Below are 25,580 nucleotides of genomic sequence, written 5' to 3' on the forward strand. Positions count from 1 at the left end.
CATGCATTTCAAAACATTTCTCCATTTATTCCCCCTTCTTCCCTAAACCTGCAGGCTTGAGGATTTTTGTAGACAGACTGCTGGGGAAACAAGGTGTGTGGGGAGAGCATGGTATAGATGGAGGGGTGGGGTATAGAATCTCTAGATTTGGTGTCAGATCTTCCCTGCGAAACTAGCAAATCACCCTCTCTGCCCCAACATTCCCTTCCTAACACCGGGCTCAACACGGGTGTGTCGATCGCTTCACAGGGCTGTTGAGAGACGTCAAGAACTGTGCACAGTCTGCACAGTGGACTGTGGTTTTGAAGACCACGGCTCCAGCTCTGTTGCTCCTGCTTAAATCCTGCAGGAGCTGCGACCAGCGGGCCCACAGCCTCCTCCAGGCCCAGGGACAAGGTAGGAAGGATCTTAACACGTCCCTTTTCTTACTGAGCATGAGTGTCCCTCTGCTGTTGAGGTTTAAAGCAGTGGTGAAGACGGTGACGTGAAAATGCTGTGGTGAATTGTTAGCAGGAAACAGAGTCTGTTCACCAGATGCCGCTGAAGTGCTACCATGGTCTTCTGTGAGGAGCTCAGAGAGCACCATAGATAGAGTATCACAGACCAGACGGGCTCAGGACCTGGCCTCAAAGAGAGCATCCAGGGCAAAAACCTAAGACCCTCTCTGAAGTCACTAAAACAAACAGGGCCCCAGGGGCTTGGCTCAGGTAGTGGAATGTCTGCTTAAACACTCTCTCCTCTCCCTGCCCCTCTCCTCCAATCTTCCCTCTCCTCTCCCATACCCCTTCCCACCTCTCCCCTCCCCTCCATGACCACCCTGTTCCCCCTTCGCTCCTCCCCTTTTCCCCCTCCCCCTCCTCACTTCCTCTACCACCCTTTTCCACTTCCCACCCACCTCCCCTCTCATTCCTTTCCCTGCCTTCCTCACCTCCATTCTCCCCTCTCCCCTCTACACCCCAACCCTTCCTTTCCCCTCCTCCCTCCAATCCCCTCAACTCCCAGTTCCCTTCCCCTCTCCTGTTCTCCCCACCCATCATCTCTCCAGTCCCCTCTTCCCTCCCTCCTCATTCTCCTCTTCCCCTCCCTCCCCTTCCCCTCTCTCCCCTTCCCCTCTACTGTCCTTTCTCCTCCTTTCCCCTCCCCCACTCTCTTTTCTTGCCTTCGTAGCTATGTATACCTGTAGGCAGATGAAGGTAGCACACCTAGGTATACAATTTGTGGTTGACTGTGATTGTTCATAGTCCTAAATCTAGTGGGGAAAGGGGAGAGGTTTTTTTTTCCCCCCAAAATCAATGCCATTTTATGAAATTCAGTTTTATTCTCCAGTGTCTCTCCATCCCCACCCACCCCCTCAGACTGTGCATCTTCAGGTTCAAAGTAATCCCTGGCAGTTGGAATTGAATGATCTCTCTCTGGGCATGTGAGCTTACTTGGGTCTCATGGGACCAAAGAAAACTGATAGTATGAGAGAAACACATTATCTGTGATAAATAGCCTCATTTAATTGGAACCGAATTTGCAAAATTGGACCATTTCTAATCTTTCCCATCCATTATAGCTCCAACTGGTTCATTTCATGCTTGACTGTGACCCTAAGAATGACGTACATTTTCCTCCAGTATGAAGAAAAGAAATCATAGATCAGTGTAACAGAAAGTTGTCCCAATGTATCCCCAATAGAGAAGAGACAAAACATCAAACACCAGTAGTGCCAAAACATTTTACTGAAATTTTTCTAACTTTTTCTCAAAGAACATTACAAAAAGCAAGTAAAATTGATGACAAGTTACACACTAGAAAATAACTTTTCTTTAAGGGCAGGCTTCTAGGGAGAGGCAAAGGAAATAGGTAGAAACATTTTTCTGTGGTTAAAATACTAGATTAGGCTATTTTATACATAACTCATTTGGATCCATTTACAGGGGGAAAATATGTCCCAGGCTTGGAAATTAAAGCCAGACTGTGACCTACAATCAATAGGCTAGTTTCTTATCCACCAAGCTGGTTTACAAAGATCAGCGTACTATTGGGAAAAAGCTTTTTGTTTAACCAGTAGCTCAACACCAACCAGATTAAGGAAGATGTAAAACTAAAAGGTTGATTTGGAGGAAAGAAATAAGGCACGGTGATTGGCTTTTTTGCTTTCTTCTCAGGTTATAGTTTTGTTTCCCTGTAGGATACCAGATGTAAATCTCACATAGCGATCTCATGTCATCAAAGCTTTCCCGCTGATGACTGAGATTCCAGTTCTCCAGGTTCTCTTCAACTTGCTGTACCATGCTGAACGCATTAACTGAAATCTAACTTGTGTGCTCATAGGAGAGTTATGTCTTTAACGGCTTGAGAATCTGTGCTTTGACAACCATGAGGTAGGAAGTACATTTATGGAGGAAAATCTGAATCACGGAGAAGGCACCATTACCTGGACAGCTTTTAAGGTAAGAAATGATGGAGCTGGGATTTGAACACAAATCCACCTAAAAGTCTTTTGCAAGAAACTCACTAGTCAACTCACAAGGAGACTAAAAATTTGAACTAAAATGACTCAAAAAAAAAAAAAAAGCCACAAATGTAGATGTGCTTGAGTTATAAATGTGACAGGGATATCCAAAGTGAGTATATTTATGTTAAAACTGACTTCATTTCACTTACCAAGTTTCAAAAACTGGAAATGTTGAAAGTATCCATAGATCATGTGAAATACCATTACTGTTAATTTTTTTTTTTTTTTGCCAGTCCTGGGGCTTGAACTCAGGGCCCGGGCACAGTCCCCGTGCTGCTTTTACCTCAAGGCTAGCACTCTGCCAGTCGAGCCACAGTGCCACTTCCAGCTTTTTCTGTGTATGTGGTGCTGAGGAATGGAATCCAGGGCTGCATGTATGCGAGGCAAGCACTCTACCACTTAGCGGCATTCCCAGCCCATTATTATTATTTTTTTTCTAGTTCTGGGATTTGAATTCAAGGGCTTTGTACTTGCTGAGCCTAATGCTCTACCACTGAGCCACACCTCCAGCCCAGTTTCTTGCTGGTTATTTTGGAGACAGAGTATCTTAGAAGTTTTTGCATGTTAAACTCTAATGCTCGGCTGATTCCATGTGGCCTGAATGGAACAGTCCTGGACAAATTACTCCTGAGATGGTATAAAGGACAGTTGAAACATTTTAGATTATTTTCTAGAGAACCTCTGTGACAGAGTCTGACAGCTAATTGAATAACCAAATTAGCAGCCTATACTTCTGTATAAATACTCAGTCCGTTGTATCCCTAGACTGACAGAAAAAGAAGACCAATAGGTCTTTTTGTTCTTCAAGTAGGCAAGCAGTTTGTCCCTGGCTTTACAGACAGGTTTCAAGCTAGAATGGCATGTGGCTGTGAAGTCTCTTGATAGCACCGTAGCACACACCTACCATCACATGCGCTTATCCCGAGCATCTGGGGGCAGGCTACTCTACACACACAGTGTCTTTATCAATGAGTGTTGCTTTTTGGGAGGTTCAGCTACACATCCTTTTATCCACCTGAGGTGCCACAGTGTCTAAGCAGATGGACACAGGTGGTGGTTTGCATCACTTTGTATCTAGGTTGGTAAAAGTCCACACTTGTACTGGGAGGCTTTGTTCCACCAAATCACAAATTGGAGAGCGGCCACCTGTCCTGGCTGCCTGTGGAGCCCAGCTCCACCTGACAGATATCGGCACCTGGTCCTCCAGCCGCTGAAGCTGAGCTCCAGGTGAAGGGAAAGGACAACTGTGTGGTTCCCAGTTCATCTGGATTCACAGTTTCACTGGTATATCCTGACCAAAGCCGCTCGCTGCGTCTGTGGTTTTCTTCCATACATTTTCCATCCGGCTCGGGCTACTATCAGGCATGTTTTCCAGCCCTGATGTTGGGGGTGGGGCTTTAGCACGCATATTTTTTCCAGATGTGATCAGCTCTCCGTAGCCTTCTTGGTGAGCGAAGGCGTAGCCAGATCTTCTTGAGCTCAACCTGCGGGTCTGAGGTCTTCGGCTCCTTGGAGGCCTGGTCTTCCTTTGTGCCTTCTGCCAATGGCGGATCTGGAAAGGAGCAGACCCAGGGAGGGGTGAGCCAAGGAAACCACACCAACCATGACAGGACGCTCACCTTCACGACACCCGGAAGTCGTGACTAGAAATCAGAATGTTTTCCCCCTAGGCTCTAATCCGTTTTTTATTCCTACTGACAAACTACCAAACACAAAATATTTGGGTAGAATTCCATGGTGTCTGCAGCTCATACAACTTGATTATAGAGGAGCATTCCCCCACTCCGGAGGTGGGACTAGAACTCAAGGCCTCTTGCTGGCTAGGAACATACTTTTCATACAGAAAGGTTTTCTAACATCACCATCCAGGCGCAACACAAACGTTCTTAGGACCATTCTCTCCCAACAGTTTTCTCTGGTCGCGGGTCTCTGGACCCAGGAGTCATCAGTAACTGAAGTTGGCAGCTCATGATGGTAATCCTAGCTACTCAGGAGGCTGACAGCCAGTCCAGAACAAAAAGTCTGCAAGACTTCCATCTCCTGTTAACCAGCAGAATTTCAGACTGGAGGCATCGCTTAAGCGGTAGAGTATCAACCTCTCAACCGTGAGCAAGACAGCTCAAGGCCCTCAGGCTAAAGGGGGAGGGGGAGATGGAGGAGAGGGGAGAAAAAAGGGAGGAGGAGAGAGAGAGGGAAACAGTATGGGTGCATGAGAGAGAAATGACAGGGAAGAGAAGATGGAAAGAGTACGGGGACAGAGGGGAGGGAGAGGGAGAGAGGGGAAGAAGTGGGAGAGGGAGATAACAAGTAAAAAGGGAGGGAAGAGAAAGATGTAGGGGAGAGAAGGGGAGATGAAGGGAGGAGGGAGAAAAGTGAGGAGAGGTGGGCGAGAGGAAGGGGAGGGAGAGAGATGGAGTGAGAAAGGGAGGGAAGAGAGGCAGGGAGGGGGGAGGGGAGTAGGTTGGGGAAGGAGAGGAAGGTAAGAGAAAGGTTGGGAGAGTAGAAAGAGGGGGGAGGAGTGATAGAAAGGGAGGAGAGAGGGACGGAGGAGGGCCTGGAGAGGGAGAGAAGGGAAGAGGAACAAAGGAGGAGAAGTAGAGGGGGAGGGAAGAGAAAGGTGAGGAGAGTGGGAGAGAAGGGTGGCCTAGAGAGGGGAGGGAGAGGGAGAGGGGCATGGAGGGAGGGGGGAAGGAGAGGAAGGAAGAATGGAGGGGAGGGAAGAGAAAGGTAGGAGGGGTGGAGTGGGGGGAGAGGGGAGAGAGATGAAGGGAGGAGGAGAGGTTGGGGGGGAAGGAGAGGAAGGGAAGAGAAAGGTTGGGGGAGGGGTAGAATGGGGGAAAGAGGGAGAAAGGTGGGGAGAGGTAGAAGAGGGAGAGAGGGAGGAAGGGAAGAGAAAGGTGGGGGAGAGAGGATGGGGGAGGGGGAAGAGAGAAGAGGAGGAAAGGAGGAAAGAAAAGTGGGAAGCTGTAGATAATGGGGGGAGGAAGAAGGGCGGGAAGAGAAAGGTGGGGGAGGGGTGGAGTGGGGAAGAGGGAGAGGAGGAGAGAGAAAGGTAAAGAGGAGAGAAGGGAGAGAGGTGGGAAGAGGGGGAGGAAGAGTGGGGAAAGGTAGAAAGGTAGAAAGAGATGAGAGAAGGGGAAAGGGAGATACAGGCGGGGAGAGGTGGAGGGGGAGAGAGGAAGGGATGGAAGAGAAAGGAGAGGGATAGAAAGGAAGAGAAGGAGAGGAAGGAAGGCGGAGAAAGGTGGAGAGAGATGAAGGGAGGAGGGGAAAAGATGAGAAGTAGAAGGGGAGAGGAAGAAAGAGGAGAGGAAAAGAAAGATGGGAGGAAGGGAAGAGAAAGTCAGGAGAGTAGAATGAGGGGGAGGGTGGAGGGGGGGAGAGCATAAGCAAGCGGGGCGGGGAAGGAGAGAGAGGATGGAGCGTGAGGGGGAGAGGAGAGGGTAGGGGCATGGAGAGGGGAGAGTAGGGGGCGGGGAGAGGGATGGACAGAGGGGTACATGAGAGAGAGGGAAGAGAAAAGGGGGGAAGGAAGGCGGGGGGGTGGAGAGAGAGAGCATACAGGACCTATGGTAGCCACAGTCCATGGAGCCGGCACTGGGTGAAGAGAGCAGGCTCCCAACTCCTGCGTCCATGCACACACTGGCTTTGTCACTTGAGAAGGGGGGGGGGGGGGCGGCCTCTGGGCCTTGCAGTCACTGAGCGCAGGTGCAGCTCAGCCCTCCAGGGCACATACCTGGTCGCTCAGCGTGGGGTATAACTCCATCTTGAGAAACCTGAATGCCACCACTGGCATGACCGAGACCACTGTGGCCAAGAGGATCACCAGCCAAATGTACTTCTGGCTCAGACACTGCCGTGCGTTTCCTGCGTGGCGCAAGAAATACACCGTGTTGATAAACAGAACTACGTCGTTAACCGATCGAGAGGTATTTCATGAAACAAGGCTTGCACTACTGTTCAAGCTGGGTGCTGTCCTGGCCTGTAGGGTGTTCAGCGGTGGTGAGCTGACGTGTTCTGAGCCAAGCCTTCTACGATCCAGCCTTGCCCAGAAGCTCAGTATTCTTTTTTTTTTTTTTTTTTAAAGCACATTTACCTTTCTGGATTCTTCCATGAAAATGATCATATCAGAATGCAGCAGTCGTACTCGCTGCACCCTGTGGGAAATGAACCAGGTAACTTGTGGGGGACGGGGGGGGGGGGGGGACTGGAAGAGGCCAAGGGAAGGGGTGACATGGTCCAAAAAGAAATGTACTCATTACCTGACTTATGTAACTGTAACCCTTCTGCACATCACCTTTCCAATAACAACAACAAGAAAAAAACTCCCTCGTAAATGCTCCTCAGGTGGGCACAGTGGCAAATGGTGATTGGTTGATTGGTTTGTCGTAAAAAGTAAGCGCTACTATAGTGTCAACCTTTGAAATTCCAAGCAACAGGCTCAGAACACCTGGAACTTGCTGCCTCTTTGGGGTTTGCCTGGCTAGATGGGAGGAGCCACCATCAACCATGGCACCGCCAAGCTTGAAGCCAGTTTCTTGACTTGCTCTTCCTATCAAATTTGTGAGAGTACAGGAAGTCAAGAAGCTGGCTCAGGAAGCCAGACAGACAAATTCTGCAGGAAGATACGAACTGCTTAAATATCAAATAGACTTCGGTCCCTGTCCATTGTCTAGGGACATCTCTCGATACCTGCAGCTAACCAGGACTCCTATTATCAGCGCTCAAGAATGAACAGCGTTGGGGATGAGGGTGAGGGAATGAGGGCAGCGGTTGGTAGCTGGTGTGTCTGTCTTTTCTGGCTTTGGAGAATATACGTGTGTCTACCATAGAGTAGCTGATTCTAGTTACCATCAGCCAAAATGAAAAAAGAGAAAAAAAAATTTCTTTTTGGAGCTCCTTGAAGCTGATTACCCCTCAGCCAGGGCTGGGGGGAAGCGGGGAGGCGGTGGGAAGAAGTTTGAAGCCCCACTAATACTTGTTGGTTACTAGGGAAGGGATTTTCTTCCTCTGCTCCCCCCTACCCCACCCCATTGTTGATCTAACTTTGGTACAGCCTCATTGGAGCTCAGTAATTAGTTCCTGGAATGGCATGTGCTTCGGCAAAAGAGTGGTCTCCGCACAATCGCCTTTGTCCAGCGGAGGCATTCCAGCCCCATTATGCACGGGGAGAATGTTCTCTTAGTTCTGGAAGTATTCTAGTCAATAATACACTGAACTTTCAAATTTGGCAACTCCCAAATAAGTAAATAAAACAAAACGTTAAAAATATTTTTTAGTCTCTTTCTTTCCTAATTGGCGTATTCTTATCCACGACCAACATGTCTCTACGTGGTTGGAATCTTTCGGTAAACAAAGTATTAACATTACATATTGAGCAAGAGTGGTACGATCTAAAGACTTCCAGGATCAAGAAACAATGTTCTTAAGTGTTTGTGTGCATGGAATGGGAAACAGAATTTTAGGTACCTTGGCGTCGATGAAAATGCCAACTCTCACAGTTGGCTCTACCATAGTTTAGTCTTCTAAGAATGATTTTCTAGACTGAGTCACCCAAGTAGTGGATTCACAGCTCATTTTACCTGAGTCAATCTCTTCTTGCTACTTGGTTGAGAAAAGTCAGGAAGCCTGTTTCTTGTTCACCCCCACCCCTTACTAAACTTCTGAGAACATTTTTATTCACAGACTTCTTATGGAAGTTCTGGATGTCTTGCTGAGAACCATTTTGAGATGCGGACTGCAATGCAGTGTACTCACTTTATATACCAGGTGTACATTCTTTGTAGAACAAATAGAATTCAAGGCTATAAGGGACTTCGAAAGGTCCTTTGCTACCAATCTAATGCTCAGTCTTTAGTCACTAATTGGTTTAAGCAAGCAACATTTCTCAAATAATTGTATTATCACCGTCAGTCAACACTAAAATGTTAAGATACATTAAGTACTTCACATTTGGTTTTCATAGATTTATCTCATTTGGTCTTCACAGATTTCCTATGAAAATAAGTACTATTAACATCCCAGTTCTAAGTTAAGACATTAAGTCATGGCAGAGACCAAGTACTCTGGAACCCTTGTCTGTCTAAACAAAGCCACTTTTGGACTAAGGTCCAGAAATTTGTAGAAGGCTCTGACTTTTACATCACTTCTGAATTTTGGCAAATATGTTGGTAATGATGTGACATAAAAACAAGAGTTCAGGATTTCCTCTTCTCCTCTGAACCTTATACAAACTTTTCACTGTGTATGCTATGCCTCTTGCTTCTAAGGAGGCAGCCACTCCCTCTGCGTGCGCTGCATCGACAGCCTGTGAGCTGCTAGCACAGCAGCTCTCCCGCATCTGATGGGATAACAAAAACTAATCTCCTGAAAGCCATCAGGCGCCCAGCTCCACCAACTCCTGGAGAAGGCGTCACCGGCCATTTGCAGCTGCCCCCGAACAGTGAGTTATAAAGACAAACAGCAGCCCGACGCTAGGCCCTGCTAGACAGGAGGATTCACTTACCGACAAACGGAAAGTGGTTCGGGAAGATTCCAAAGATGCCGTTACTGTGCATTGTAAATAAAATGGAGAAATAAGTAGCAACACTGCCCCAGATGAAGACGTGATTAATGACAGTCCAGTAACTGGTATCCAAGGCTATCTGTAAATAAAGTAAAATGAATGAGGCCTTTGGGATTGAGAGAGGTTCATTTGACTATGAGCTATTTCCTCACAATTGCTGACAAGCAGGTGGCGATTATTTAGCTGCTGGACCAATTACAGCCACCTCCATTATATCTCCCCTAACACAACACACATACACACACACACACACACACAGAGTGACTGAGCTTGATGTTTCTGTTAGACAGCAGACTTTGGATCTGAAGGCCAGTCTATCATCCAAGGTTGAGATAGGATCAGGAGATAAAATGTTAAGCTTTGTTAAGTAAGAGGGGAAAGAGAGAGAATGGTTTTGAAATCACCTTCCAAATTGCTCTCAAGTTTTCTACTGGAAAAAAAAAATTTATGGCAGCAAACAAGCGCAAGTTTGTACCTAAACACCCACATGGCCATTTTTACACATGCATAATCTTCTACACACATATTCCAATTCATTTTTATGACCCTTTTTTTTTTTTTACAAGACTCGAAGCATAACCGAGAAAAATCCCAATCTTCTTGTCATAAAACTCAAAAACTCAAGAGCGTAAGAGCGCATTCACAGGCGCTTCTAACTAAAGAACTAGAAGAAAGGCTGATGTGTGCTCAGAGATGCCAGGAAAGTACTGGTAAACGTGAATCCTTGAAGAGGAGACTCTGCTCTCGTGATTTGTGTTTCAGAGGTCTGAAGGAGTCCTGGTAAAGGTCTGTACTTCTGGCGGAGTTCGGTGCGCTGATGCACCACCGTGGCCATCTCATCTTCCTGGGAGAGCAGGCTTACCCGCAGAGTGAACGCCGCCCGCCCGCCCGCTCCACATGCGGAGGCACACATCCCATCCTGCTCGCAGTTTACAGTCCTGTAAAATGTCGCCCCAGTCGAAAGAGGCATGCCAGCAGCTTTGGATGTGAACTGAAAAGGTTATAAAAGGACAGCCTTTTCTTTCCGCAAAAGGCCTGAAAACAGCCTCTGCCATCCAGGCCTTGGCCCAGACCTGTGGGTTTTCTAGTTCATTCGGTTGCTAAGGCAACCCAAAGTCTTCAAGTCTTGTCTTCCACCACCTGTTAGTTCATTAAAATCAAAGGACAACAATAGCCTGATCTGGAGAGGGGAAGAAAAGGCAAAGAAAAAAATCCAGACTTACATAAAAGGACTCTCGGAACAGGTGGCTCCTGTGGAAGCAGAACTAATGGAAGAGACAGACAAGCACCATAGCAACAAGATGGAATAAGATCTCTTAAGGAGAGGCAATTAGACCAAAAAGAAAACCCCCTCCTCACTATTTCTGCATTTTAAATATTTAACAGCAAAACCAATCTAAAACAGTCACTGGAGATCTGGGTTAATATTCTGGAACAAACAAATGGAAACATCATCTCAAAACAGGGAACAAAAACTCAAAAGAAAACCATGTTCAGACTCATGAATGTCACATCCAGGAACCCATATACAATTAATATTGTTTTAGAAAGAGAAAAGCATTTCCAAAGACATGACAGAAGAAAACTGCTTTGTGAAAATAGCATAGACTTCCAGATAGAAAGAGCCCCCTAAATCCTAGGCTAATTGATGGAAAAAAAAGATATATCCTGGTAACATTTGAAAACTAAGAATAAAGATCATAACACTTTCAGATAGAATATATTATTTACAAAGGAAAGAGAATGAATCTAGCATCAGATCTGCTACAGTGGTAGGCAGCAGTGACATATCTATCATCAGGAGGCTGGGAATCAATGATCAGGATTAAGGTTCAAGGTCAGCTCAGGAAGCAAGGCTCTTTTGACTACAGTTTTTTTTTTTATATGAAAAAAAGAAGCAGCAAAAAAGTGGGGCTTAGCCTGAAAATAACTTATGGACAAGCAAAGGGAAGAGAAAAAAGTTAAGAATATAGGAATATCAATAGTAGTTTTGTTTTTTTTAAAGATACATTAATTGTAAAGAACGAAGAACAAGGTACTAAACACCTTTCGTGCCTGTCATATGTTATACTTAGGAAATTCTCAGATAATCTATTACCTTACTGATATAGTACACAATGCCAGGGACTGCTTGGAAGAATGTTTTCAAAATTTATTTTTCCTCCCAGCTGGCCTTTTATTTCTGCTACTAATTTTCAAATCATCTTTCAGAACCCCAAGAATCAGGCCCAGCCTTGAAGGGGAATCTGTTGAAACCACAAAATGATGTCACAGTACGTACAGACAACACACACACACACACACACACACACACACACACACACACACACACACACACACACACACACACACACACACACACACACACACACACACACACACACACACACACACACACACACACACACACACACACACACACGCCTCCCCTTGAGGAAAATGTAGAGAACCAGAAATGCACCCTCGTATCAAGGAAGAGCTCCACTGATTCTTAAGAGTTTGTTCAACAATCAGAAGCCAACAAATAAAATAGGCTACAACGCCTGCTACAGGTACTACCAAAAGTTTGCTTTGAACTCTCAACTTGGCATAGAATGGTACTGACCACCACTGGCATTCAAAAGGGAATTGAAACACAACTCTACAATACCCATGAAAGAAGGTCTGTGGAGCAGCAATCATCCCTACTGGAAAAATTGCTCTAACTTTGTGATTAGGACACAGAATCCAAGGACGTATAGTATCAAATAAACTTTAGATCTTACTTTAAGGCCTAAAGTTATTATTCATAAATCCTAGCAATTTTTTTCTCTTTCTAGTATCACTAATTTTTTGGGGAGGGGGTTGCTTTTTGTTTTTTTTCGGTCATGGGGCATTGAACTCAGGGCTTAGCCTGGGTACTGTTCCTGAGCCTCTTTTGCTCAAGGCTAGCACTCTACCACTTTGAGCCACAATGCCACTTCCAGTTTCTGAGTGGTTATCATTGGAGATAAAGAGTCTCACGGGTACTTTTCTGCCCTGGCTGACATCAAACCACAATCCTCAGATCTCAGCCTCCTGAGTAGCAAGGATGACAGGTGTGAGGCACTGGCACCTGGCTTTAGAGTGTGCGTGTTTTGTCAAGCACAAGAAGGAAATACTTCTATAGTATTTCTCTTTACATCCGCCCTGAAGAGGTGACTGTGACATTCCTACAGACATGTCGGTTGTAGACACCTCCCAAATCTGGTCATTTATACTATAGCTTCATGGTTTGTTTTTTTTTTTAAGTCTCAAAATGTGTAAAGGAAAATCCTAGTATTCTTTTAGGATCATCTCCTCCCCTCCCCGCCCCCCAAAAGCAGGAAAAAAAATCCATGTAACAATCACTGGGAATTTCGCCAGCGTTGAGCCCTTAAGGCACTTTCAGCAGCAGCATTACCTGCACGCTGACCACGACGACCAAGGAAGTGGCCATGGTCACAGCAAAGGACTGGTAGTCGGCCATATGTTGCCCGTCTTCCGCAGCCATGTTGTACAAGGCCCCATAGGGGATGAAGAAAAGAACTAGCGAGGTGTAGATTCCATGGGCCACACAGATGAAAAATTTACGCTTGTTAAAAAGGAGGTGCAGCTGGCCAGGTTCATAGAGCTGGGGACAGTCCATGCTGTTCTGGTCATTCACGTCCTGTGAACAGTATAATTTCAGGAGAGAAGAGTGGAGGAAAAGTCAGAGAGGCTCAATATCCTACCATCTTAGCCTGCCTGTTGTGTCCTGCTCTTTCCCACGATAAACACAGAGGTGTTTTATTTGTTGTTGTTTTGTTTTGTTTATAGGGAAGGAACTTGTGGCTTCAGGGGAGATTGGACTTGAGGTCCTCATAGATCTTAAACAGCAAGAGGCTGGACTTGACTTGAACCTAGATCTTGGAATTCGAATCCAACTTTCTTCTCTACGCTTCCCTGCAGGCCACTGTGGCTACAGACCCTTTGGAGGAATTCAGGCTCCAGGGATCCCAACCCCAAGCATGTTGTCGCCTTTGGACCAAGAGATCATGGCCAACGCAGTGGGCGGTAGTGACCAGGAGGTGGCAGCAGAGAGCCACAGCATCAGAATTGGATAACCAGGAACTCCAACCTGAGGCAGAGGTTGAGTTAGGGAAGCAGGAAAGGAGCACAGAGAGAGAGAGTGGGGAATTGAAGGGAAGGAGGAAGACAACACCAAATACTTAGGATCAAAGTGCTTTACCAAGGATTCAGGAGCCACTGAGAAATGTTTAGGACAAAGAAATGGAAAACTGCACGTTTAGCACCGAGCAGTTCCCGGGGAAAAACTAAAGTGATTCAGGTTTGGTGTGCACATGAATGTCCGGGGACCAACCCATGATTCCCAATTTTGTCAGTAGCCAGCTGGGAGCACCGCAGCCAAACACCAAGAACCAAAAAGGACAAGAGTCCGCCGCTAGGAACATCAGACAGACTGGGCAGAGGAGACACATTCTTGTGCTACATCTTAAGTCATAACCCATGCCTCCACAGCCAAAACGTAAGCTAATGTGATACTCATGACAGTGTAGGAATATCGCAAGTCCGAAGGCAAGAGGCCTGGCTTGAGGTTTAGTTCTGTCACTTATCAGCTGTGTGGTGGGAGGACATCGATTTGAACCTCCAAAGCTCTGCTCCCAGAGCTGAGTACCGAGGCCCTCCCCGCCCAGCTCTCCCTCATCCTGGGATCTGTTCAAAGGCCAGAACTGACAAAAGCAGGGAAAGCAGACATGGCAATAATGAGTCTTATTACTTTTTTTTTCTTCTGGAATTGCACAATAACCATGTTTTCCCAGAAACGGCTTCATTGTTATTATTTTATTCCACATTCAAGGAAGCGACAAAGCACCAAGAAAAGGAACGCTTGTAAACACGGTCACTTGGACGCGAACGTGCTTAATCCTTTACATCTAAGGTCTTCCAGAAGTTCCTTTTTGTAGACTTCCACACAATACGCCCTCCACCAGCTGCCCTTTTTACACGGGAGAAGGGAGACGTACAGTGGCCTGCAGAGCCAGCAGCATGTGAGGAGGGAGGGAACTCATAATGTGAAGATTTACATTTTGCAATAGATGGCTTCCAGCCAGAAATTGAGGCCTACCAAATGGGTAGGCCTGAGAACAGTGCGGGTAAACTCTGGTCTCCTTAAAAATACTTCTCTCGCCCCCACCCCCCCCAAAAAAAATCCCACACGTTTTAAAATAACACATTGTGTTGTGCCACGGAAACGCCACTGGCTAGCCTTCTATTTCCCCAGGGACAGCCAGATCCACCCCCACCCCCTGGCAAAGCACCACTGGTGCCAGGCAGCCACCAGCACTGTGCTCGATCCCCTCCCTTCCCCGACTCGGGCAATTCCGGGGCTTGTGCCGGCCATGCATATCTTACTGTTCACACTGGCCTTCTGTATTGCTACCTCATTCCCTGATTTTCTGTCCCCCCCGCCGCTCCCACCCCCCTCCCCAAAACAAAGTACACGGCAAACCTTCAGAGACAATGGTAGCATTGTTGTTGTTTTGGTGGTACTGTGGTTTGAACTCAGAGCTTGATACTATTATGCAGGCATTCTTACCACGGAGCCACACCTTCGGCCCTGATTTTGCCAGATGGGTCTGAAACAGGATCTCAGTTCTGCCCTGGCCAGCCAACTAGGTGTCGTGATCCTCCTCCCAGCAGGCTGCCTGGACTGGCGTGACAGGTGTGTGCCACCCCATCTAACTCTCGGTTGAGAAGGAGTCTTGGGAAATTTTCTTCCCCGGGGCTGGCCTTCTAACTGTGGTCCTCCCTGACCTCAGTCTCCCAAGTAGCTAGGATTACAGGCATGACCCACCAGCACTTGGCTTCACAGGCATTTTAATAGTTGCCATATGAAAAAGAAAGTATAAATCATAAAACCTTGGGAAATGCTAGGCTGTGAGGAAACTGGAGACACGAATTCCTGGGGGACTTGCTCAGGGCCTCTCCCTCAACAATGTGGGCTATGAATTTCTATGAAGAGAGAAGCCAAAATGACCAGAGGACCCTTTTGGGGAGCAGATGGCAGGAGAGGGGTGTCTGAAAGAATCTGTCACTAATGCAACCGCTGTTAAAACATCTGTCTCTCTAGGGCTCTTTCTATGAATCTTGTCTTCTCTGTAGGAGCCCAAAACAACTAACAGGTTTAAAAAGATGTAAAGATAGAGACATGCACATACCTGGTCAAAAATCCCCATGGCGAGCACCGGTAACGATGTGTAGACAATGTTAAAAAGGGTGATAAACCACTGGTCATAAACAGTCTGAAAAGAAATAACATCAGTGAGCAACACCATCCATGTCAGTGAGAACATTCTCCCCTAGGGTTAAAGAACGCAAATTTCTAAAGTAAACGGATGTTAGCGTCTGGAGCCAGATGGATGGGAGTTCTCTCCTGTATTCGGCTTCTTCGTGTAACGCTAGATTTACCTAAATTTCCATCTTCTTTCTCTGAAAGGAGTTCATCTCCTCCCCATAGAGTGGCAATGGAGAGGAGATGATACATGTATATACCTAAGACAATGCTGGCCACATGAAAGACCCTGACCCTTGTGGTGGGTTCTGTCTCATTCTCTAGGCTTTCAATATTTTAGGCATGTTCCTTGGGATCGTCTTAAGAAACATGCCTAAAAGAAGAAAGCATTCAGTATGAAAGCAGCAAGGCAGCCAGATGGATGGAATGCAGTGACCGATGAGGAGAACAACGGACATCAAGCTTTAAGGAAGGCATGGTGGTTCACACCTGTAATCCCAGCACTTGGGAGGCAAGTTTGAGACCAGCTTTCCAATGAAAGAAAGCTTGAGGAAAAGCATGTCAGCGAGGTATCGGAGAGCTAACAAGATAGTGGGGAATTATCTGTCAAGCTCACAAAGAGAATTAAAAACTCCATCCAACACTTTCAAGACTAGTGTGATGTTATCTTTCTCCTCCTTATATTTCACCAGATGCCAGGGATGGGATGAAGCCCTAGTGTTTTCTAGGCCAGCCAGCTGTCCTACCCCAACTGCCAATATGCTACCCTGGGGTCCTGGCCCAGAGCTGAGAGTTGCAACTCTCGGCTGTCTTCTATAGATCCTCAACACACCCAGACTCCAGGGCTCAGACTATCAACAACCATCCAGGTTCCAGCCTGTTGCCCAGAGGCCACCAGCCCCTGTCCATCAGTCCCGATGTCCTCCTTCTCTTGAGCGAATATGTCCAACTCAACTTCTAGATGCCTATGTTGAGAAATGTCTACTTCTGTGTATCAGGATACATACAATACATAAAAAATAACAGCAACATTGGCCATAAGAGTCTAAAACCAAAACCATCCATCAGGAGAGGAATGGAGAGAGATACTGTGGTGTAGTGGTATGACAGAATACTAAAAGTAAGATATGAATCATTCAATTATATGAAAAATCCTAAGAATAAAATAAAAAGAAGGGAGCCAGGCCCCGGTGGCTCATGCCTGTAATCCTAGCTACTCAGGAGGTTGAGATCTGAGGATCATGGTTCAAAGCCAGCCTAGGAAGGAAAGTCCATGAGATTCTTATCTCCAAATAACCACCAGAAAACTGGAAGTGGTGCTATGGCTCAAGTGGCAGAGCACTCGCCTTGAGCTAAAGAGCTCAGGGACAGCATCCAGGCCCAGAGTTCAAGCCCCATGACCAACAACAACAACAAAATAGGGATCTTAAAGATAGGAGTGGGAGAGACAGAGAAGGAAGGGGTACCATTTGCCAAAAACAACCTAACTTACCCCCCCCCATACATCAACTTTATAATAACTTTTAAACATGCTAGATGCCAGTGGCTCACATCTGTAATCCTAGCTACTCAGGAGGATGAGATCTGAAGATGGCAGTGTTCAAAGCCAGCCCAGGCAGGAAAGTCTGTAAGACTCTTTATCTCCAGTGAACCACCAGAAGACCAGAAGTGGGGCTGTGACTCAGAGAAAGAGTGAAAGAGCTCAAGGACAGCACCGAGGCCCTGAGTTCAAGCCCTACAACCACCACCAACAACAACAAAAGAAGAGATCTACAGCACTAAGCCAAAAGACAAATAAAAATAACGCCCTGGTTAACCGTGATCAACAACGATCAACTTGACTGGACAGTAGAGATGAGTAAAGCATAATATCTCTGTGTAGAGATCTGATCACAGACTCTGACCTAGTGAGTGGTTAAATTCAGATTCAAATTTGTAATAGACTATGAGAAGTGGTAAGACTATAGAAAGTTGGTCCAGGTTGAAGGAAGTGCCTGGGGTGGTAGCACTAAAGTATACATTAGCCTGGCCCTTCCTGTTACTGCTTGCTTCTTCCTGGCTGCCATGAGAACAGCTTTCCTCTGCCAGGCCTTTTCCCCCCATGTTGTTTCTACCTTGCTGGGGCCTAACAACAATGGAGTCAGCTGACCATGGCTAAAACCTCTGAAGCAGCGAGCCAAAGTCCATCTTTCCTCCTTTGTTTCTCTTGAGCATTGGTCACAGCAACAAAAAGCTAAGCAATACAGATATACGTGGATGTATAATTTAATAACAACGGTAGTTAGCCATTATTAAGTGATAATGTGTCATATAATTTACATATAAGCATTTATCTAGTCATAGCTGTCTATAGATAGGTGGACAGATAGACATGGAGAGAGAGAAAGAGCGTGAAAGAAGACACAAAGCATGACTCCACTTAAGTCAAAAGCATGCAAATCCCTGCTGTGCTGTGGAGGGATTCATAATTTCACAATTCTTAAAAGTATAAAACAACTCAAAAGGGTGATAATAAAATATCCAGGGTAATTGTTTACCTCTGGACGGAAGAGAGGTATGACATGGAAAAGCAAGGGAGACAGAAGTGTGACTCGATACAGCAAGGAGCTTGCTCCAGCAAGCTGGGGTTGGACAGTGCTCTTCCGTTTGCCGGATCAGGGTACACATTCGTTTGATAACAGTTTTCTGAGTTGGCATTTATGAACCAAGTATGTTTTGGTAGATCTGTTGCCTTTTACAACGTAAAAAAAAAAAAAAAAACACATAGATGACTTTCTTTCACACATATAGTCTGTGGAGATTTGGGAAGGATTTAAGGACATAGAAAAAAAATTCAAGGTCTGGCCCAATTAAATCAGCTCTTGGGGACAGAATGTAGGTATGTTCTGTTTTCATTGTTCTCCAAGTAATTCCGATGCGAAGACAAGATCAGAAATAAGGCAGAGGCGTCGACACACACCCTCAACCATCTGAGGCTGACCCCCTTTCTTTCCTCAAGTTCATCAGTTCGTGATTGCAGTTGGAAAATAGAAGAGGAAGAACGCAACTGTCCTGAGGTCTTATAGCCCTGGCATCATCAAATCATTTCTTCACCCTCTGCCTCATAACAAGAGAAGAAGAGGGAATCTGGGAAACTGTAACATACCAAACTTTCCAGTAGCAAAGAGTTTGGCCTACAGCGCCACCTCTCACAAACTGGCTAGCACTGAAACCTCCAATGACTTGACAGTAGCTTTTATCAACCTAGCACCCAGAGTTGAAGCCTAGTTTCACAACTGAAGCAAGACAGGACAAGAAGTACAAGTCAGGATACAGGATCAGTGAGTTTTTCCAATTTATTGGAAGAGATGTTTGCTTCCACTCAGAGCCACAAGAAGAAAAAAGCTAGTATTTACTGAAGACTTATTCTGTACCTTTGAAGTATTTTAGATATGAACTCATGGAATTCTAGCCAATCAGGGAGGAGAGTACTATTAATAGTTCTCAATTGACAGATGGGGACAGGGGCACAGAGGAATTCCATCAAGATTAGAAGACTCGGATGGCCCTTCTCACTACAGACATCTCCATACGTGTCTCACTATGGCTCGGGGACCTTGCAGGCAATCCATAGTATCACAGCTATTTTCATAATAATACTAACCAAGTGTTTATTTGCCCTCCGACTCATTCTCTCAGGAGTGCGCATAACCTGTACTACCACAGCTGACTGAAAGCAGAAGCAGAAATGGAACCCAGTTGTCTTTTACAATGCCAAGTAGTTTTCCAAAAGTATAGAGCAATGGCATCTTTCTTGTGGACTTGTTTTTTTTTCCCCTATAAAAATGCAGTAACTTTTCAAAATAAACTTGAGTTCATCATTTTTAATTAGTCAATAAGTCAGTATTTAAACTTTTCCCCCTCTTTCTTTTGGGGGGGAGGGGAAGCGGCTGGACCTGGGGAGTGGGCTGGGCTTGGGTGCTATCCCTGAGCTTGTGTGTTAGAGGCTGTTGCTTTACCGTTTGAGCCACAGCTCCACTTCCTAGAATACTTTTACCCCAAGGTATTCATTTCTCAAGTTTCTTAAGGGTATGGCTGGGATATTAGAAAGCACATCAAAATTAAACTGGCTCCAGGAACTGTGTCAGAACCAGGAAATAAGGCTGAAAAAAAACACTAAAACAGCAAAAAAAAAATGAAATCAGCTATTAAAGAATGAACAAGGACCTGGGAAGGTGGCTCAATGGTAGAGCGCTTGCCTTGCATGCATGAGGCCCTGGGTTCGATTCCCCAGCACCACATAAGCAAAAAGGAAAAAAAGCCGGAAGTGGCGCTGTGGCTCAGGTGGTAGAGCGCTCACCTTGAGCTGAAGAGCTGAGGGACAGCGCCCAGGCCCAGAGTTCAGGCTCCACAACCGGACCCCCCCCCCCCCCCAAAAAAAATGAACAAACCTACATTCCATTACCTTCTCCTTTTTCTTTCAGATTGGCTCCATGTTCATGCTGATTTTGAGTGCTGCAAATTGTTCGCACGCGCACACACACACACATACACACACTCCCTCCCAGCTCCCTCAACTCCTTTAGGCAGCTAGACTGCTTCTGACTCCAAGATTTCTGGTTCCCCTTGTGAATTTCTGTTCTTTTTTAGACTGAAGGAGAAAGGCCATGCTCCCATGAGTGGCCACTAATCTTCCCGGAAGCGTCTTTCCCAGACCAGAAATAAAGGGAAGAGGAGAGCTGTGCACTTTTTTGCAGCTTTCCTCTTTAAAGCACGCCCCTCCTGCACCCACAGGAGCAATGTATCGTCGCTATCAGCCAGCTTGGACAAAGTTAAAAGAACAAAACACCACCGTGGAGATACGAAGCCCTCATTTTGCTGTGCATGGCAAAAGAAATCTCTATGATGACTTTTTTTTTCTGGCCTTAAAAAAAATTGTCATTTAAAGAAAACACATTTGTGGAATACAGATGAGGTATTTGGCTTTAGCACGTATGTCCTTCGTTTAGGTAATTAGCAGAAACCCACCAGAGAGATCTAGAAAGAACAGCCACGCCAGTAGACCCAGCCCCACCCTGGCTTTTCCACATAGAACATCTGGAAGGCAAACAGGAAGAGCTACTCTGCCAGGGAGAGAAACAGAATCACAGGTAACTGGGCCCATAATGGCATTAGAGCCTTGAGATTCGTCTCGCTCTTTCTGGACTTTTCACTGGGAGTTTTCAGATATTGTTTGACAGAGCTAAACTTTTTTCCAGCCTTGACAAAATAATTGCTTCCATATCATAGCAGAATTTTTTTTTAAATACACAGCTCTGTATCTCGCTGACAATGATAAATTGTCACCAGATAATAGCATCTCACAAGCATTCTATGCCAGTAGTTGCATAGTTTGAAATGAAAATTTCCTAAATAGGGCTTCAATTTATATTTTTTCTGGCTCTTATCTTGGGCAGGGAATAGCTCATCTTTATTACAACTCCTGAAGACAGAGTTAACTTCTGAAATAGGTTACAGGTAGGAATTGTGAGCACAGACCTGCAGTAGACTGCATGGAAATCATGAAGTCTTCAAGAATCGATTGGATCAAGTGTGTCCAGAAAAAGGAACCCATGGTTCAATATGGAGGACATATCTGACCTCTGTCCAAACTTCTCTGGGTCAGAAATCTGGTTGGAAATCTCCTCAGGACAGACTGTATTTAATATACCTCAGAGGCAGTGCAGCTGGAGTATTTGCTGGTAGAAGCTGGCCTCCAGCTTGTCGATGATGGTAGAAGGCCGTTCATCCAGGGGGAAAATCTAACCTCATGTCTAAGCTGTGGAAGATACCACCTGAGACATTTGCACTCTCTAGATGAGAGGGTCCATTTTCCTTTGCAAAGTCATAGGGGAGACTGCGTGTTTCTGGACGTTTCTCCTTCAGATTTCAAATAAAGCAAACATTTGTTGATCTGGGGGTGTTTAAAAAGGGAAATTTATAAAGGCTATAGCTTAGTCTCAGTTCATGTTAAACTGAGCAGTCTCTTATCAAGCAGAGTAGACCGAGCACTAAAAGAGAAACTGGATTTGGTGGTACTGGGGTTTGAACTAAGGGCCTAGTGCTTGCTACGCAGGTTTACTACTTACGCCACACCTCCAGCCCCCAGATGAGAGAGTTCTGAGTTTCAGTTATGCTCACCACTGGTTCTCAGCTCTTGGGATACTCGGGTTCCTTCTCTATAAAATCAAAAGCTGCATTGATTACCTCTGAGACTCCTCGCCAGAGCCATGATTCTAGGCTTCAGCAAGACCTACACTCCTTGTTCTCTACATTCCAAACGGTTCTCACCGAGCAAACAAAAAGAGTGTATTCCCTCCCAGGAAAATTTCTTTTCCAGTGTGTCTCAAATCAGTCACAAGGGAAGAGGGGTACTGAATGAACCAGAACAAAGTACCCAGCCTGTGTTCCCCCACCACCACCTGAGACAGCCAAGTCTCCTACCCCACAGGCAGCAAACAAAACAGGCGGAGGCAGTCAAGAAACAGCATGCGTCACTTCATTAAAAGAATTAAAACTGGTAGCGGTTCAAAGCCGACATTGTGGGTAAAGAAACAGTCTGTACATTTGGGCTGCTGGTTTTGGCTGTAAGAGGGGTTGGCTTCAAGGCAATCTGTTGAGAGGCGTAGGGTTGTGTAGAGAGCTGATGGGGAATGTAGATGCCAAGTCTTCCCTCCTGTCAGGATGGGACAAATACAGTGACTGAAGATTAAGCCTAATCACGAATGGCCTCTCAAGAGATGCATGCAGTTCATTCAGTCTGCTGGGGCTGGGAGCCATTATTCCTACTGGCTCTCTTTCACCTTAAGAGTATTCAACTTCACTGAAGCAATTTAGAGAGATGGCAGGATGTGTAGAGGCTTCCAGGGACCACCTTTCTTTAAAAGCCTAAAAGTGATCAAGGCTTAAGAAAGTCTCATCACTAATACATGGTTTGGGGGACAAATCCAGTTATAGATAGTTTTGAGGGGTTCTCAGCAGTTATTTCTGGATGATTTAGAGTTACATGGACCCTGTGTGTGTGTGTGTGTGTGTGTGTGTGTGTATGCACGCGCACACGTGCACGCGTGCATGCACGCCAACTGGTCCTAGGGCAGGAACTCAGGGCAGTCTCCCTGAGCTATATTGCTCAAGGCTGGTACTCTACCACTTGAGCCACACATCCACTTCCAGCAGTTTTGGTAGACAATTAAGAGTCTCATGGACTTCCCTGACCGACTAGCTTCAAACCGCAATTCTCCTATCTGAGCCACCAGCACCGGCTCACATGTAAATATTTTTATAATCCAGTGAAAACTTTGAAGATAATGGAAAAGACTTATCAGTAGTCTAAATGTAAACCTCTTACTTTGGTATATAAAACAAAGCTGTTTTTATCCCTTGGACCAGAATTAAAGATGAAAATGTATTGGAAAGAAATGAGTATAAATAGCCTGTTCCTATGGGGACTGTATTCTTCGTGCTTTGTCTGTTGATTGCTTTTCAAACATTGGAGCTAGGATAAACAGCAAGCCACTGTCATGTTTTAAAATCGTTGCTGTAGAAATGCCTGTTACAGAACTTCCTAAAGAGGGCTTCCTATGGCCTCTGACTTACAGGACACTATGCCTTTTGCTTGGGAAATACAATAGTGCAACATACCGAATAAGTTTGGGTAACAATAATATCCAGTCTCACTGACTCTAAAACACTATCACTGATGTCAAGGTAAGACCAAACGGCAGCCCAGGCCTAAGTCCTGGATGTGACAGAAAGACCATGTTCGTGCAGAAAGACACTAGAGGGAAAGTCTTTGTGCTGGCTTTGCATTGGCTAAAAGGAAAGGCCAAACAAAAACTCCTAAAAACTTGAACCACAAACTGGAATTTTCAGGAGACTCAAAGATAGGTCACTAGAAATCAGTTACCCAACCTGATGCTGTACTGGTTGGCAAGAAGGAAAAATAATGAGTAAGGATAGCTTAAGACATGCTGTCTTCAAGCTAGCTTGACCCAGCATCAGGCAGCACAATTGATGCATTATTAAGCATCCGAGGAGTAGAAACAAATGGTCAGAAGACAAACTCAAAGACATACCAGCAGAGAACTTCCCATCCCTGGGGAAGGAAATAGAAAGCCCAATTTAGGAATCTCAGAGAACATCAAAGAAGATGAATCCAAGGGAACCCACACCAAGGCACAGCACGATCAAATTGTTAAATGTTAAAGGGTTTAAGGTAAAGCTCAGGTGCAAAGTATGTCTTAGCATGCATGAGGCCCTGGGTTTGGGGACAAATAAAAAGTTAAACACAATGTTGAAATGAGCAAGAGAAAGTGAATCAAAAATAAGGACACCCCTGCTGAGTATAGTAGTGGATTCCTCAGCAGAAACAATTCATTCATAATCTTGAAAGAAAAAAAAACCTTAGCAATCAGAATACTTATATACCCAGTAGCCTTGTCTTTCAAAAATGATGAAGTCTATCTCAAACAAGAGCTGAGTTTGGATTACCACTAGACCTGCTTACCAGAAATGTTATGGCAGGTCAAGCTAAAAGAAGAAGTGGTTACTGATTAGTAATGCAAAAACATAGGAAACGAAAAACTCCTGGGAAGTACACTGTGGAATCCAAAACAATGATAGGTAACTCAATTGTATCTCTAGTATAATGGTCAAAAGGCAAAACTATTTTTTTAAAGAAAACGAAAGCTACAACAATCTGTTCCAAGATACAAATTATAACAAGATGTGAAGTGTTAACATGAAAACCATAAAAGGTGAGGAGGAAAAGTAAAATGTATAGAATTTATACATCTGATTAAAATCACTACTTGTAGATATAAAAGTAGGATGCCAAATGTACTAATTTGCTAACTTACTTATTTGCTACCTACATTACACAGACCAACTTTTAGCTGAAAAGCTGCTATCAACACAGCTTTGAGTTCTCTCCAATTGAAAATATATTTACTCTCAAATCAGGTACATTCAACGTGTTCAAGAGACTAATCTTCCCATAAAAGATACCTCAACATTTCTTATTGTTATAAATATATATATATTTTTTCTTCTTCTTCTTGGGCTGGATCAACGCTCAAGTCAGCTATCAATTACACATTTATAATACTGTCCCTTGTATCAGTCATAGAAAAATGTTCTTCATTCATAAAGAGCCATGAAAAAGAATCATTTGTTAGCCATGAAATCTGATATAAGAGATCTAAGTACCTTTTACCCACCTGCGCTGAGAATCCACAGAAGAAACCGAACCAGAAATGCACAAGTGTGAACGCAAAGTTCTTGTAGAAGAAATAGCATAGGAACTTGCACATCCGGAAGTAGGACCACCTTCCATGAACGAACAGGAGCCTTTGGAGATACCGGAACTGTGCAAATGAATAGTCACTGGCTAAGACAGCTTGCAGTCCTTCCTGGCCGCTGATGCCAACGCCAATATGAGCACCTATGACGCAAAAGAGGAGAAGTTTGGGTCCCAGAACAAAGATACAATATCCTTCCTTCTTTTGTTTCTTTGTTTCCAGTACTGGGCTTTGAACTCAAGAACCTTGGCTCTATCCCTTAGCTTTTTTGCTCAAGACTAGTGCTCTACCACTACTTGAATCGCAGCTCTTCTTCTGGCTTTTCCCTACTTAATTGGAGAGAAGAGTCTAACAGACCTTCCTGTCAGAGGCAGGCTTCAAACCACAATCCTCAGACCTCACCCTCTTGAATAGCTAGGATTACAGACATGAGCCACTAGTGTCTGGCTGTTAATATCTTTTGGGAACTTAATATTTCTCTTTTAGGACATTTATTTATTGAAACCTTCTAACTACAGCAATTCTGGTTGTTTTTTTTTTACATATATTCATGAAATACAGTAGTTGTTTACCCTAGTTTTACATAAGAGGGAAATTGGATTCAGGAAAGTTCAGTAACTTACATGAACTCTATTTCTAAGTAGCACCCACATGTTGTTATTTACCTCCGGTTCTCTTAACCACATGGCTGCTTTTATGTCCCCAAATAGTCAAAGCTGACCCAGGGCATTTTTCTAGCCTAAAAATACACAAAGGATTTAATTAAAGAAAAAGCAAGCCAGGCATAGGTGGCTCATTTCTGTAATCCTAGCTACTTAGGAGGCTGACTTCTGAGGATTGTGGCTCGAGGCCAGCCCAGGTAAGAAAGTCCATGATGCTCTTATCTCTAATAAACCAGCAAAA

The 25,580-nt window shown here is 45.0% G+C and overlaps 1 protein-coding gene and 1 long non-coding RNA gene across 2 annotated transcripts in view; one reads left to right on the forward strand and one right to left on the reverse strand.

The window, feature by feature from the left end:
• Window positions 1-1,391: 1,391 nt before the first annotated feature.
• On the forward strand, window positions 1,392-12,940 carry LOC122114669. Its single transcript, XR_006148595.1, has 4 exons — window positions 1,392-2,438; window positions 4,413-4,586; window positions 6,591-6,678; window positions 12,885-12,940. It is a non-coding gene; the product is annotated as an uncharacterized LOC122114669 (long non-coding RNA).
• Atp8b4 (ATPase phospholipid transporting 8B4 (putative)) overlaps window positions 2,979-25,580 on the reverse strand; it is a 134,175-nt gene continuing 111,573 nt past the window's right edge. The window contains exons 23-28 of the mRNA XM_042687985.1: window positions 24,597-24,820; window positions 15,287-15,370; window positions 12,490-12,735; window positions 9,009-9,147; window positions 6,240-6,370; window positions 2,979-4,055 (exon numbers count right to left, since the gene is read on the reverse strand). Coding sequence (XP_042543919.1) covers window positions 3,774-4,055; window positions 6,240-6,370; window positions 9,009-9,147; window positions 12,490-12,735; window positions 15,287-15,370; window positions 24,597-24,820 — 1,106 coding nt within the window. The 3' untranslated portion in view covers window positions 2,979-3,773. The remainder of the gene's footprint in view (window positions 4,056-6,239; window positions 6,371-9,008; window positions 9,148-12,489; window positions 12,736-15,286; window positions 15,371-24,596; window positions 24,821-25,580) is intronic.

The sequence above is a fragment of the Dipodomys spectabilis genome, unplaced genomic scaffold (genome assembly GCF_019054845.1).
Source record: "Dipodomys spectabilis isolate Male_0828 unplaced genomic scaffold, ASM1905484v1 ptg000108l, whole genome shotgun sequence".
NCBI lineage: Eukaryota > Metazoa > Chordata > Mammalia > Rodentia > Heteromyidae > Dipodomys > Dipodomys spectabilis.